Source organism: Rhineura floridana, chromosome 5, assembly GCF_030035675.1.
Source record: "Rhineura floridana isolate rRhiFlo1 chromosome 5, rRhiFlo1.hap2, whole genome shotgun sequence".
NCBI lineage: Eukaryota > Metazoa > Chordata > Lepidosauria > Squamata > Rhineuridae > Rhineura > Rhineura floridana.
This window is the reverse complement of record NC_084484.1, coordinates 323,748-339,002: the sequence shown is the minus strand read 5'-3', so window position 1 is coordinate 339,002 and position 15,255 is coordinate 323,748. Positions and strand designations below refer to the sequence as shown.

The 15,255-nt window shown below is 41.0% G+C and overlaps 2 protein-coding genes across 12 annotated transcripts in view; one reads left to right on the top strand and one right to left on the bottom strand.

The window, feature by feature from the left end:
* Nucleotides 1–15,255, bottom strand: part of ZFAND4 (zinc finger AN1-type containing 4) — a 125,546-nt gene that overhangs the window by 11,376 nt on the left and 98,915 nt on the right. Inside the window, exon 9 of the mRNA XM_061629792.1 lies at nucleotides 4,432–4,472. Within this exon, the coding sequence (XP_061485776.1) occupies nucleotides 4,435–4,472 (38 nt within the window). The 3' untranslated portion in view covers nucleotides 4,432–4,434. The remainder of the gene's footprint in view (nucleotides 1–4,431; nucleotides 4,473–15,255) is intronic.
* CFAP99 (cilia and flagella associated protein 99) overlaps nucleotides 1–15,255 on the top strand; it is a 207,489-nt gene that overhangs the window by 186,345 nt on the left and 5,889 nt on the right. The window lies entirely within an intron of this gene.

The window sequence follows — 15,255 nt, the reverse complement described above, 5'->3', positions numbered from 1 at the left end:
TCGCTACCAGTTCCATTAATATATATGTGAAGATTTTTTGCCCCAATGTGCATCACTTTGTACTAGCTTACATTGAACTGCATTTGCTACTTTAATCCCCATTCACTCAGTTTCAACAGATCCTTTTAGAGCTCTTCAGAATTCCTTTTAGTTTTTACCACCCTGAACCCTAGTGTCATCAGCAAACTTGGCCACCTCACCATTCATCCCTAACTTCAGATCATTTACAAACAAGTTAGAAAGCACTGTTCCCATTCTCTATGTCTTTGATCCACTGTGAGAATTGCCCATTTAGTCCTGTTTTCTGCTTCCTGCTTTTACTGGTCCATAAGAGGGCCTGTTGCATGACTGCTAAGCTTACTCAGAATCTTTGGTGAGGAACTTTTTGAAAGTTTGTTGGAGACCTATTTGAGAGTTGACTGGATCACCTCTGTTGATTTGCTTACAGACACTCTCAAAGAACTCTACAAGGTTAGTTAGATAAGATTTTATTTTGTAGAAAACATACTTATTCTTCTGCAGAAAGATTTGTTCTTGTCTATGCTTGGTCATTTTTATCTTGAATAATGCTTTCCATCAGTTTTCCCACAACAGAAGTTAAGCTAGCCTCCCTGTAAGATTAGCAATTTCACATTTGAGTTCTTAAGATCTCTGAGGTAGATACCATTGGGATCTGCTTAGTTTTTAGTTTGCCAATAGAGTCTAGAACTTTGTGTCTTGTCACCACAACCTCTTCAGATCCCCTGCTTGAAGAAGTTAATTCAAGCACAGTTAATTCTGCCAGTGAAGACAGATGCAAAGGATCCACACAGTTTCTCTGAATTCACCTTTTCCTTCTTAGCATACTTTTAACTTCCTCCTTGTCCAATTATCTGACTGCCTCCCTAACATGTTTCCTGCTTCAAATGTATTTAAAGAGTTTTTTATTGATTAAAGATTGTTGATTTATGATTTTAATCAGTATGTTCCTTTTTAGTGATATGTTTCTTGAATTTTTTTGCATCCCTTATTGTCTGCTTCCATTTCTTTTGCCATAGTTTTGGTTCTTCTCATTTGGGCAAGACTTTCATTTTCTGAAAGAAGCCTTCTTGCCTGTAATAGCTTTCTTGACTATTTAACCATGCTAACATCCTCTTGGATTTGGTGGTACCTTTCCTGATCTGATGAGCATCTCTTATTGTGGTTTGAATAATCACCAAGCGTTCTGATTTGACCCTCTTGACTTTGCCTTTCAACTTACTTTTTACCAATCCCCCTCATTTTTTAGACGTTTCCTCTTTTGAAGTCAAATAGCACTGTGTTTGACTTTTTGGCCTGTTGTTGAATTTGATGTTATTGTTGGATGTTGTATCTGGCACAAGCAGGTGCCCAGCATGCAGAACAGAATAGTGACAGGCTAGATTCCAGTTGACGCAATGAGCCAGACAAGTAATAAGTTTTAAGAGTCACTTTACTGACAATAGAATATATCACAAGCTCTCTCTCTGTACAAACTCCTCGACCCCCACACTCTGCCAGTTTCAGTTTCCAGCTATATACTGATAAGACAGCTGGTTGTCCTGGCAACATGTCCTTGAGGAGTGCACGTCCACTCCAGCCTTGTGAGCTACTTGGCCTTGTAACTCTGCCATGGAAAAATACTCTTAGGAACTTTTTACTTGCCAACACCCCCCACCTATTTATCCATAAGCAGCACCTTTTACATTTGTTCACATTTTTGCTTCCATTTGTCATTACATTTACATTTCTTGCATGATATATTATCCTGTTTACATTAACATCAGTTCTGTTTCATTATTTTTATTACATTCATTTCTGCATTTACTTATATCATTTTCTTCCACATGATACATCTTTTTTTTTCAGTTTACATGTTCAGTTCAGTGTACTTCTACATTTCTTTGTTCCTTTATTTTTCAGAGGTTTTACAAACATCATCAGTTTATCTCTTTGGGTTTTACACACTCCAAGTATAATGTGTCAGCATCCATTTCCCTGTGTGTTTGTGCTTCAATCCCCTTTACTGTGGCAATCCTAAATCTGTCAGGCAGCACACTCACATTTGCCCTTCCAGAACGTCTCAACATTTGCTTGTCACTTTTACCAAGGTATTCTTTTACCCCTGTTTCTCTGTCATGTACTGTGGGTGCATTTGTACTAGACTTGGCTTCAGTGTTTCTTGCTGACACAATTGCTTTGGTTTGCTGACACACATTACAGGCTACATATTTACCACAATTTCTTAATGTCACATCTTTACTATTTTCAGTTGCTTTCACCACATTTTGATATCCTATATGTCCCAATTTTCTGTGCCATAAATGTACACAATTATTGTGGGGTTTCTCATTGGCACACATAAGCACATGATTTGTTTGTTTCAAGTGTAGGTAGAACAATGAGTTCTTTACTATCCCTTTCATGAATATTTTGTTCCCTTTCATGACTTGACATGAGCCCCTTTGAAACAACACATTGAACCCCATTCCATTAAGTTTTGACACAGCCATAATGTTGCAATCAATGTCAGGAATAAACAGCACATCTGTCATAATGGTATTGAAACCTGCTAATTTCACTGTACCCCTACTCTTGATAAGTTTCTTAGTTCCATCAGCCATTATTACATGATCCTCTACATCACAAAATGTATGAAACATGGATTTATCTTTGATTATACTATTTGTTGCCCCACTGTCAATTGCCCATAAATCTTTACAGTTATTTCCCTGCTCATTGTTAATACATTGCTTATTCTTACTAGCATAGTTCACCTGTACACATGGTTTTCTTCCTCTTTCTCTTCTTCTTGCTTCACAATTCCTTTGAAGATGTTGTTTGGAACCACAAAAGTAACATGCTTTTTGTCCATACAGTCTCTCTTGTGCAGCTTTGTTGTTCTGCTTTTCCACGTTGTGTTTAGACTCAGTCTTTTCCTGCTTTGCCATTTCCTGCCTCCTTTGGAATTCTTGTAAAAGTTTGCCTTCTATATAATCCATATTGAGATTTGCATCGTCCATTGCTTCCAAAGAGCTCACCAGACTATCATAACTTGAATCTAGTGAAGATAATGTGATATACACTTTTTGCGTTTGAGAATGTTCAATTTCACGTTCTGACAACTCAGTAAACAGTCTGTTTATTTCCAACAAATGCTCTGACATGGTTGTATCTCCAGATAAGCACATCTGATACAATTTTCTGGCAAGATATATTTTAGAACTAGCAGTCTTTTTCACATGAATATTTCTTAAAGTTTCCCAGGTTTCCTTAGCTGTTGTTGCATCATGCACGTGCAGTAATTGAGAATCATCAATAGAAAGAACAATTAACACCTTTGCCCTCTCATCCAGCCTTCTCCAATCTGCTGGAATTGGCACCACGGCGGGTGGGTCTTCTGCGATAGCTTGCCAAATGCCTTCTTTCACTAGAAACGCTTGCATTCTCTGTTTCCAACTGCCATAATTTTTCCCTGTCAGCCTTTCCAAGGGAATCCCGGCCGATAACGTAACAGACATACTTTCACTTTTCACAGTTCACTGCCTTTGTAATTTAGAGCTTCTCACCTCCGTCCTTCAGTCAGTTATTCCCACGGCTCTCTCACAGCTTTCAGCTCAGCTTTCGGTTTCACCGTCTCTTCACACGCTTGTCCTCTTTACTCCTCTTTTGGCTTTTCTTCGGACATCCATCTGCGCATCGAAACCATCCTCTGCTACCACTTGTTGGATGTTGTATCTGGCGCAAGCAGGTGCCCAGGATGCAGAACAGAATAGTGACAGGCTAGATTCCAGTGGACGCAATGAGCCAGACAAGTAATAAGTTTTAAGAGTCACTTTACTGACAATAGAATATATCACAAGCTCTCTCTCTGTACAAACTCCTCGACCCCCACACTCTGCCAGTTTCAGTTTCCAGCTATATACTGATAAGACAGCTGGTTGTCCTGGCAACATGTCCTTGAGGAGTGCATGTCCACTCCAGCCTTGTGAGCTACTTGGCCTTGTAACTCTGCCATGGAAAAATACTCTTAGGAACTTTTTACTTGCCAACAGTTATATGTTGAATATGTTGCAATGTGTTGAATTTGAGAGCATTATGGTCACTGTCACCAATTGGTTCAGCAATACTACTGATTCAGTTGTTTTGTTGATACGTTTGCCACCCTAGGCTCCTTTGGGTGGAAGAGCAGGATATAAATTCAATAAATAATAATAAATAATACACACATCTCACACCAGGTCCTGGCTGTCATTTAAGATTAAGTCCAGGGTTGCCTTTCCTCTGGTCAATTCCATAATCAACTATTCTAAGTCACAGTAATTTACGATATTTAGACATTTTATCTCTTTGTTGTGATCAAAACATGCATTTACCCAATCTACGTGAGGATAATTGAAGTCATTCATTGTTGTTGTTAAATTTATTACTCACCCTTCACCAGAAGTTCCCAGGGCAGGTAACAACAATGTAAACTGCAATATTAAAAACAATTTAAAACAATTCAACACAAATTACATTTACAACTACAGAAGGTTAATTACATAAGGATTTAATTTGTTAACTTGTTATCATTGAATTATTGAACTGGTTGGAGGAAAGACTGTGTCTGGCACTTGAACCAGGGAATGCCTCCACCTGAAACCACCCAGCTGCAGTCTCTGGCCACCCCTTACTTTATCACCTTCTTGCTACTCATATCCCCAGACTCAGTGCATTAGCCGTTCTTCTCCTTACAGGATACACTACCTCCCAGCAGTTCAACAGAAAGTTACGTCTAAGCAAATGGTTGTTCTATATTCAGTTCTAGCTTTAGTGAAGATTGTTTTGCATTTAATCAGCCCAAACCTAAACAAAATGAAATAGATAATTTTGTTGTTTTGCAGACCATGCCTTCATTTACAATTAGCAAATAGGTTTGTACCTTCAGTGGATGCTGTTGTATCAGATCAAGGTGACACCAACATTCCAACAAAAAAAAATATGGAAATTTCCTTGGTGGATAATTCTATAATAAATCCTTCCTACACTGAACCTTTAGCAGAACTGTGTCTGTTGGCTGCATGAACATTGCAACATACAGGCTCTCAAATAGGCGAGGTCAAGGAAATTTTGAATCATTGGTCACTCACTGGAAACCAGGGTTTGGCAATTCAAATAATTGTAATTTTTTCCACCTTCAGGAGAACTGGTAGGTCTCATCAACACTGTAAGAAACATCTAATCTGTGCCCTGATACAAAGTCCTCAAAAAGAACTAATAGGCTCAGAAGATAGATGCTTGGTGTTACAAGCTTACCAAGTTGTTGTGAATGTTCATCCTTTTAAAGGACTGATACCTTCATGGGACTCATTAAAAATTGTTTTAATGTTAAACAATTATTAAACATTAGTTTTTCTAATGTGCTGTCAGTAGAACTACTGTCATATTTCCCAAAGTATGTGAGGGTTCTTCTTGGCTTTAAGAACATAAGAACATAAGAAGAGCCTGCTGGATCAGGCCAGTGGCCCATCTAGTCCAGCATCCTGTTCTCACAGTGGCCAACCAGGTGCCTGGGGGAAGCCCGCAAGCAGGACCCGAGTGCAAGAACACTCTCCCCTCCTGAGGCTTCCGGCAACTGGTTTTCAGAAGCATGCTGCCTCTGACTAGGGTGGCAGAGCACAGCCATCATGGCTAGTAGCCATTGATAGCCCTGTCCTCCATGAATTTGTCTAATCTTCTTTTAAAGCCATCCAAGCTGGTGGCCATTACTGCATCTTGTGGGAGCAAATTCCATAGTTGAACTATGCGCTGAGTAAAGAAGTACTTCCTTTTGTCTGTCCTGAATCTTCCAACATTCAGCTTCTTTGAATGTCCACGAGTTCTAGTATTATGAGAGAGGGAGAAGAACTTTTCTCTATCCACTTTCTCAATGCCATGCATAATTTTATACACTTGTATCATGTCTCCTCTGACCCTTTTCTCTAAACTAAAAAGCCCCAAATGCTGCAACCTTTCCTCGTAAGGGAGTCGCTCCATCCCCTTGATCATTCTGGTTGCCCTCTTCTGAACCTTTTCCAACTCTAGAATATCCTTTTTGAGATGAGGCGACCAGAACTGTACACAGTATTCCAATTGCGGCCGCATCATAGATTTATACAACGGCATTATGATATCGGCTGTTTTATTTTCAATACCTTTCCTAATTATCGCTAGCATGGAATTTGCCTTTTTCACAGCTGCCGCACACTGGGTTGACATTTTCATCATGCTGTCCACTACAACCCCGAGGTCTCTCTCCTGGTCGGTCACCGCCAGTTCAGACCCCATGAGCGTATATGTGAAATTCAGATTTTTTGCTCCAATATGCATAATTTTACACTTGTTTATATTGAATTGCATTTGCCATTTTTCCACCCATTCACTCAATTTGGAGAGATCTTTTTGGAGCTCTTCGCAATCCCTTTTTGTTTTAACAACCCTGAACAATTTAGTGTCGTCAGCAAACTTGGCCACTTCACTGCTCACTCCTAATTCTAGGTCATTAATGAACAAGTTGAAAAGTACAGGTCCCAATACCGATCCTTGAGGGACTCCACTTTCTACAGCCCTCCATTGGGAGAACTGTCCGTTTATTCCTACTCTCTGCTTTCTGCTTCTTAACCAATTCCTTATCCACAAGAGGACCTCTCCTCTTATTCCATGACTGCTAAGCTTCCTCAGAAGTCTTTGGTGAGGTACCTTGTCAAACGCTTTTTGAAAGTCTAAGTACACTATGTCCACTGGATCACCTCTATCTATATGCTTGTTGACACTCTCAAAGAATTCTAATAGGCTACTGAGACAGGATTTTCCCTTGCAGAAGCCATGCTGGCTCTGCTTCAGCAAGGCTTGTTCTTCTATGTGCTTAGTTAATCTAGCTTTAATAATACTTTCTACCAGTTTTCCAGGGACAGAAGTTAAGCTAACTGGCCTGTAATTTCCGGGATCCCCTCTGGATCCCTTTTTGAAGATTGGTGTTACATTTGCCACTTTCCAGTCCTCAGGCACGGAGGAGGACCCAAGGGACAAGTTACATATTTTAGTTAGCAGATCAGCAATTTCACATTTGAGTTCTTTGAGAACTCTCAGATGGATGCCATCCGGGCCCGGTGATTTGTCAGTTTTGATATTGTCCATTAAGCCTAGAACTTCCTCTCTCGTTACCACTATTTGTCTCAGTTCCTCAGAATCCCTTCCTGCAAATGTTAGTTCAGGTTCAGGGATCTGCCCTATATCTTCCACTGTGAAGATAGATGCAAAAAATTCATTTAGCTTCTCTGCAATCTCCTTATCGTTCTTTAGTACACCTTTGACTCCCTTATCATCTAAGGGTCCAATCACTTCCCTAGATGGTCTCCTGCTTTGAATGTATTTATAGAATTTTTTGTTGTGGGTTTTTATGTTCTTAGCAATGTGCTCCTCAAATTCTTTTTTAGCATCCCTTATTGTCTTCTTGCATTTCTTTTGCATTTCTTTTGGCTTTGCTGTGTCAGATATCTCTAAGCTGCTAATGAGGAAAAAGAAACATCTAAACACTTTTGGCATTTTTCCAGTGTGAGTTTTTAGCGTTAGGCCACTGTTCCTTCTTAAGAAGTGCCTAGTTGCTCCTAAGTATAATAATACCAATCCTCTCAAACAGACTAGTCCTACTGAGCCTTTAATGAAACTTGGGAACCCTGTGGATGATGATTCAATTGAAAAACCTAAGTTGATTCAGTTAAATTATCATTAGAAATTCAAAGAAATTTGCTTGACAGACTACACCAACTTGGATCCAGACTCTCTAAATTATCTGTAATAGAGGCACAAGTACATTGTCCCAGGTAATTAACTAGAGCAGAAATAGTTTCACCTTCTGATCAAACATGGAGGAAGCAAGGGTCCAGAATAATACTGAAATTTCAAACATCAATTGACATCAGTGTAGCTGAGTTTTGCAAGACTGGAATGGAGGACACTCTGTTGAGAGGGATGATCCTCCTCTGGGAGTGACAGGCAGGGTCTATGCTAATATTTTGCCTCCTCCCAGGGGGAGAAACCCTGTGAGGAGACACTGAGCATGTTTAGCCTTCAGAAGAGAATACTGAGGGGAGATATGATAGTACTCTTCAAGTACTTGAAAGGTTGCCACAGAGGAGGGTCAGGAACTCTTCTGAGGGCAGGACATGGAATAATAGGCTCAAGTTGCAGGAAGCCAGATTTCGACTGAACATCAGGAAAAACCTCCTGTTCAAGCGGTATGACAATGGAACCTAAGGAGGTGGTTGGAAGTAACTCGCTAGAAATAACGAGTTACTTGTAATTTATTACTTTTTAAAGTAATGAGTGGGTAACTTCATTACATTTTGCTAGTAACAGAACGACTAGTAATTTCCCTACTTTTTAGCAGCAATGATAATGTTTCACGTGTTATGTTTGGACGTTACTGGGGGGGAGCAAGGAAAGTCTTCTGCTCCTCTGATTGGTAGATGAAAGACATGTGCTTCAAACTGGGCTTCTGCGCAGCGTCACTCTGTGTTAGGAGGCACGAGGGAGGAAGTCAATAGCCAGACCATGCAGGAGGGCAAGGAGAAAGGAGGAGAAGGCAGCAGTAGCAGAATGGAGGTGAGTGAGTTACCAGCCCGCTCATCCTGCCGCCCCCTCTGCTCATCCTGTTGCCTTCCCCGCTTATCCTGTTGCCTCCCCCGCTCATCCTGTTGCCTCCCCCGCTTGTCCCATTGCCTCCCCCACTCATCCCACTGCCCCCCACTTGTTCTGATGCCTCCCTCGCTCGTTCCGTTGCCTCCTCCACTCATCCCATTGTCTCCTCCACTTGTCCCACTGCCCCCACTCATCCCATTGCCTCCCCCGCTCATCCCATTGCCTCCCCGCTCATCCTGTTGCCTCGCCTGCTCATCCCACTGTCCCCCACTGGAGAGGGGGAGAAGATGGCCGCAGGTAGAAGGACGCCATTTCGTCTCTCCCACAAACATCCTCTGAGTTTGAAAGGCTCATTCAGTTTTAACTCCCAGAATTAAGCTGGACAGACACATTATTTCCTTTCACCTCCTCGTTTTGTTCGCCTGGAATGGGCTGCTGTTGTAAATAATGCTGGAGGATTGAGTGGAGGTGTTGAATGCTTCCGACTGTTGAGGGAGGTATTGTTTTTACTTTCCTTATCTCCCTTAGAGATTTTTTCACCAGCTACATCGGAACGCAGCCCTTTTACTTCTGGTCATTTTATCTTTGAAGCTTTTCCTGCTTCACAACAACTTCTAACCCTAATTCCCTTTTAACAAACTTGGATGATGTTGATGTGGTTAGTTGTGAACCGGAGAATAGTAATCTCTTAAAGCGGACATCATGGTCCTCACCAGGAAAGCTTATCAAGAACAAGGGATCCTTCCAGATGAAGGGTTAAATTTACCATGGATAAAGCAGCTGCAAATTACTCGCTTTTCCCCCACTATCCTACCAGATAAGGAAAGGGAAAAGGAAAAGGCTCCGGATACTCATACCTTCATTCTGGGCAAAAACACAGTCCCTAAGGTTGATGACAACGGCGTTGTGGAGGGATTGACTCCGAGACTGGATACCACTGATCCAAGTGTATCTATTTTGGATTGGTCGATAGATACAAAGGGGATCCTCCCATGGGACTGTTCGATCTCGCCCACAGCTACCCTTGCTGCAGAATTGAATCTAGCGGAGAACACCTTTCTTACCCTTACCTCCAAAATTGCATGACCTTGCCACTGAGGACGAGGGTGTGCAGGAAGGCCAGGATATTTTGGAGACCTTGCAGTTATCTTCTCCATCTAACCCTCCAGTGGCGTATATGGGAGACTACAAAAATTACGATCCTTCCCAACTATCCCCATATAATTCTCTGGCTCCTAGACTGGCTGAAATTGGGTCTGAAATTGCCTGTATTAAGAACTTTATAACTGAAACAAATAAACTGTTGATTACACTTGTAAATGAATTTAAGAAAACAGCGCAGACTTCGGTCCCTGACTCAGCTATAGCCAAGGCTGCCCCGGATTCTCCCCAAGTTTCGATCAAACGGAACTGCAGCCTTGGGCTTTCACATAAATCTTCCAATCAAGGCATAAGAACAAATGTAAGAAAGACAAATCGGGGCGCTAAAAGGAAGCCAGTGCTAAACATGAAAAAAATGAAAAACATCAAGAATTTGAGGTCAAGGAAAATGAATTTCTCTAAGCTATTTAGAACTCTTGAATCACTACTACAGTCCAGGGATGCCCGTTCCAATAGCACTTCAGTTCAGGGGAGACGTAAGGACCTGACTAAAATGGAGCCAGCGTCCCCCCCTGTTGTGCCTCCCTCGGACTCTTTTCGATCTGTTAGCCCTCATACGTCCAACTCTACCGAGGTACAGGGGGAAATGGATTGTCCTGGTCAAGCACCAGTAGACCACTCGTTGCTTCATGTGGTCAAATCTTGGAAGCTTAGACTTATACCAGACAAAATAATACTGTTGTTTGTGTAGGGTCTAAACACATCTGATAAGTATCCACTTGGGAAATATATTATTAATACACTTAGCCCATTTCTTCCAGGGTGTCTGCGATATTGTTAAATTAGAACCCCTTTACAGTATACTGGTGAACTCTAAGATCCTTTTGACACTTAGGAATGTGGAACAAGTGAACCTCATTTGGGCAAACAGACATGTATTAGGCAGACATGGAATAGAGGTACAAAGATACTTTAGAAATTCAGCCAGACCCCTGCCGTTGTTTTCACATGTATTATATCTACTGAGAAAAGCTAACCCCTGTGTCTTGGAGGAACAGAATAGCCTTACTCGGTCACTTGAGAAAGCTTCGGATGTACAACCGGAAATGGCCTTATCTCTGAGCTATACTGAGATCACCACTGCAGATCATCTCCTTGCTGGATCTGGTGAAGAAAGTGTCCCATCCTTAAAGATTCCCTCTAATCTGTGCAACAACGATATTCCCATCAATCTGTTTTCTGTGGAGGAGGAATCCCTTTTTAACGCTTTCGATGCACTACCACTTGGTAGTATCCAAAGACTACACAGACTAGCTTACCACCTTTCGAACAGAACTATCTATTCCCATTCGAGCTTGCCTAATCACCGTGATCTGCAACAGGATACGAAAGCAGTGGGAGTTCTACACCCTCCTCATTTGCTGCTAGAGAAACAGATCAGCGCCACTCAGGAAACTGCTGCTCCCCGCTGCGCTAAGCTGGACTCCTCTTGTATAAAGACTGTGCCCTCATCAGAGTTAGCGTGAAGGTCTTGCGTCTTGAATACTCACTCTATTCCCTCATGGACAGATGTTAGATTTTTAGAGAAGGATGAATTGGGTCCCCCCCCAAATACTCACCGAAGGTGTCCCAACCCTTGCCCAGACCTAGATTTTCCAATGTCAGTAGACCTAATTATACCTGTGAGGCGATTATTCACATGCGGGAGAACGAACATATAGACCCTTTAAGGGAAGTTGAAAATGTTCCACCGCCCCTTTGAACGCCCCCTCCCACTCAGTGTTTATCTACAAATATTGTCTCATGGAATGTCACGGGTTGGGCTTCTAAATTTGCTGACTCTTCCTTCCGGAGCTTGGGAAGCAAGCAAGGGGAGCTTGAAGTCTTAGTGCATCAAGGCAAATATGACTTCATAGGGATAACAGAGACTTGGTGGGATGACTCCCATGATTGGAATATAGCCATTCAAGGATATAAACTCTACAGAAAGAATAGAAGCAACAGAAAAGGAGGGGGAGTAGCGTTATACGTCAAAGACAAATACACCTCTATGGAAATCGAAGAGAGCGAACAAAGGGGTCCAGCAGAGACCATTTGGGTAAAAATAAATGGAGAAACAAATAAAACCAACATGGTAGTAGATGTCTACTACAGACCCCCTGGCCAAGAAGAGGTGGTAGACGAGGCCTTTCTCAAACAAATCTCTGAAATCTCAAGCAGGCAAGAAGTAGTAGTGATGGGGGACTTCAACTACCCGGATATCTGCTGGGAGACAAACTCTGCAAAGCACAAAGCCTCCAACAAATTCCTGATGGGCCTTGCTGATAATTTCCTCTTTCAAAAAGTAGAAGGAACAAGGGGATCGGCAATCCTGGACCTGATCTTAACTAACACGGATGAATTGGTCATGGGAATTAAAGCGGCTGGTACCTTGGGGGAAAGTGACTATGTAATGCTTGAATTTGTGATTCTGGGGAAAGCCAAAGAAGAATACAGTCAAACATGGACCTTGGATTTCAGGAAAGCCAATTTTAGCAAGCTCAGGGAAATGATGGGTAGGATCCCATGGCTAGATAGACTAAAGAAAAAAGGAGCCCAAGAAGTGTGGGAGTTCATGAAGAACATATTACAAAAAGCGCAATCGCAAACAATTCCTTTTTTTTTTTTACAATAATTTTTATTCAGATTTTCATAAAACATACAAGACGAAATCATAAAACATTCAAAGACAAAAAACAAAATCAAAAATAGTTAAACAAAAAAAAAATAAAAAATAAAGAGTAAAATATTGACTTCCCATTTGTCAAAGATCAAATCAGTTATAAGTCTATAATATATAACAATCCTGTCTCTTAAATCATATTATAAAATCACTTTCCTCCAATAGTTATCTTACTTAATCATCAAATCTCATAAACATTACTTTATTCTTTCCACAAAAAGTCAAAGAGAGGTTTCAATTCTTTAAGAAATATATCTATCAAATTTTTTTTTCCAGATAAGCATATCGATTAATCCATCTCATTACTAATTATGATAATCTTATTGTCATAACCATAGTCAAAATAAACATTTCAATTAATCCATCACATCAGAATCTGTTAGGTTCAGTAATTTCAATAGCCATTGTTCTGTTATCCCTATTAGTTCCATTTTCCATCTTCCATCTTCAGTAGTCTTGTTAAGTCCAGTAATTTCAGTGTCCAATCTTCCATTATCAGTATTCCATAATAATCTTGCTGTCATAGCCATAGTCATATAGTAAGAGTCTGATGGGAATTACCTCTATCCCAAATATTTTCTTGCCATCCATTCTGAATAGGTTGCTGAAATACTGCTGTAAAATCATATCTCTGTTCTTTTTTTCAAAATACACTGGCTCATCTCTTGAAAGTTTTTCCATTGTCACATGGCTGCAGTTAATTCCATAGGTTTTCTCTATATTGGGCTCCATCACATCATTCCAGTCCAGAAGATTATCCATGCCATTGATAACTTTATCTCTAGAATCTTCATTAATTTCTTCAGAGATAACATTGAGTTCCAAACAGTAGATTTTATTTCTAAAATCCATAGACTCCAAATCTTTTTCCTGTTCCACGTTTGTTCCAATCTCCGGGGTCTCCTCTCTCACAGGGACCCCTGTTCCAGTCTCCAGGGTCTCCTCTCTCACAGGGACCCCTGTTCCAGTCTCCAGGGTCTCCTCTCTCACAGGGACCCCTATTTCTTTAATCTCCTGCGTCATTTTACTCAATTCAATTTTCAGCTCCTTACAACCCTGTCGCAGGGTTTGTTTCGTTATCTCAATCTCATCCATTATTTTCTGAAACATAGTTACTTCCAGATTCTCAGCCACTTTCTTAATTGCCATTTTAAAAGAAAAATATAAGAGAACCACTTCTTATTTCAGCAACAATTGGGTTAATACTCCAAACTTGGTGACATCACAGTATAAACAGAGCAGACAGCCTTATCTCTCCATGCTTAAGTAAACAAAATGCAGTTCCCAGGATCGAAACAATTAATGGCGTCGTCAAAATAAAATAAACCAAAAAGAGAGTAGTCTCAGACAATATAATATTCTTCAAAATAAAAATCAGGAATAGAAATCCCTCTTCTGTGTATATCTTTAGAATGCAAATCCAGGACAGCTTTTTGCAACAAAAACAGAGATAAGCTATTAATTAGTGAGTAGCAGAGAGAAGTTATGGCTCCCCGGTGAGATGTCAAAAACCGATCAATCTGGCAAATCTCTTTTTACAACAACAATTTAAGTCAAGTAAAAAAAAATATAGAAAGAAGGGTGCTTGCCTGTTAGTGCGTTCTCTCTTTGAAGAAAAGATGAACGTTCGCTTTACCAGATAGAGCTTGTTGAAAATCCGTCCCACCTTCGTCGGCTGGACCTCGTCCCATAAATTAATGAGATCTGGTCGTCCCAACAAAAATAGGCTTTGAGGTTAATCTCTTCGTTTCTCCCTACCCGGGAGAAGTTTTATCAGTCAAAAAAAAAAAAAAGTTCTGACTGATATATCTGGATAAGCTTCTTTTGAGGCAGGAGCCCGTCTCAAAAGCAGGCACAGGCTAAGTCACCCTTCCCGGAAGTCCGCAATCGCAAACAATTCCAAAGAGGAAGAAAAATGGAAGACATCAGAAAAAGCCAATGTGGCTACACGGAAGACTGGTGGAGGAGGTAAAAGCAAAAAAGAGCATGTATAAATCACCAAGGAAGAGTACCAATGAGCGGCTCGGGCTTGCAGGAATAGCGTAAGGAAAGCTAAAACCCAGAATGAGCTGAGGCTGGCGAGGGAAGCGAGGAACAACAAAAAGGGGTTTTTCAGATATGTCCGAAGCAAGAGAAAGACCAAGGAAACAGTGGGACTGCTGCTCAATGAGGATGGCAAAATGTTGACAGATAACAAGGAAAAGGCAGAACTGCTCAACGCCTATTTTGCCTCCGTTTTCTCCCAAAAAGGGAACAGTGTGCAACCTTGCATCGGTAGCAATCTCAGTAAGGGGTCGGGATTGCAGTTCAAGATTGATAAGGAGATAGTCAGGAAATACCTAGTTAACCTAAATGAGTTCAAATCTCCAGGGCCTGATGAACTGCATCCCAGAGTATTGAAGGAACTTGCGGATGTACTCTCTGAACCTCTTGCCATCATCTTTGAGAAATCCTGGAGAACGAGAGAGGTGCCGGAGGATTGGAGACGGGCAAACGTCGTCCCGCTCTTTAAAAAGGGTAAAAAAGAAGATTCGGAGAATTACAGGCCGGTCAGTCTGACTTCAATACCGGGAAAGATATTAGAACGGATAATAAAAGAGTCCATTGGCAACTATCTAGATGACAATGCTGTGATTAGTAGGAGCCAGCATGGGTTTGTCAAGAAAAAATCCTGTCAAACTAATCTCATCTCTTTTTTTGATCGGGTCACTAGCCTAGTAGATGGTGGAAATGCTGTAGATGTCATCTATCTAGATTTCAGCAAAGCATTTGAC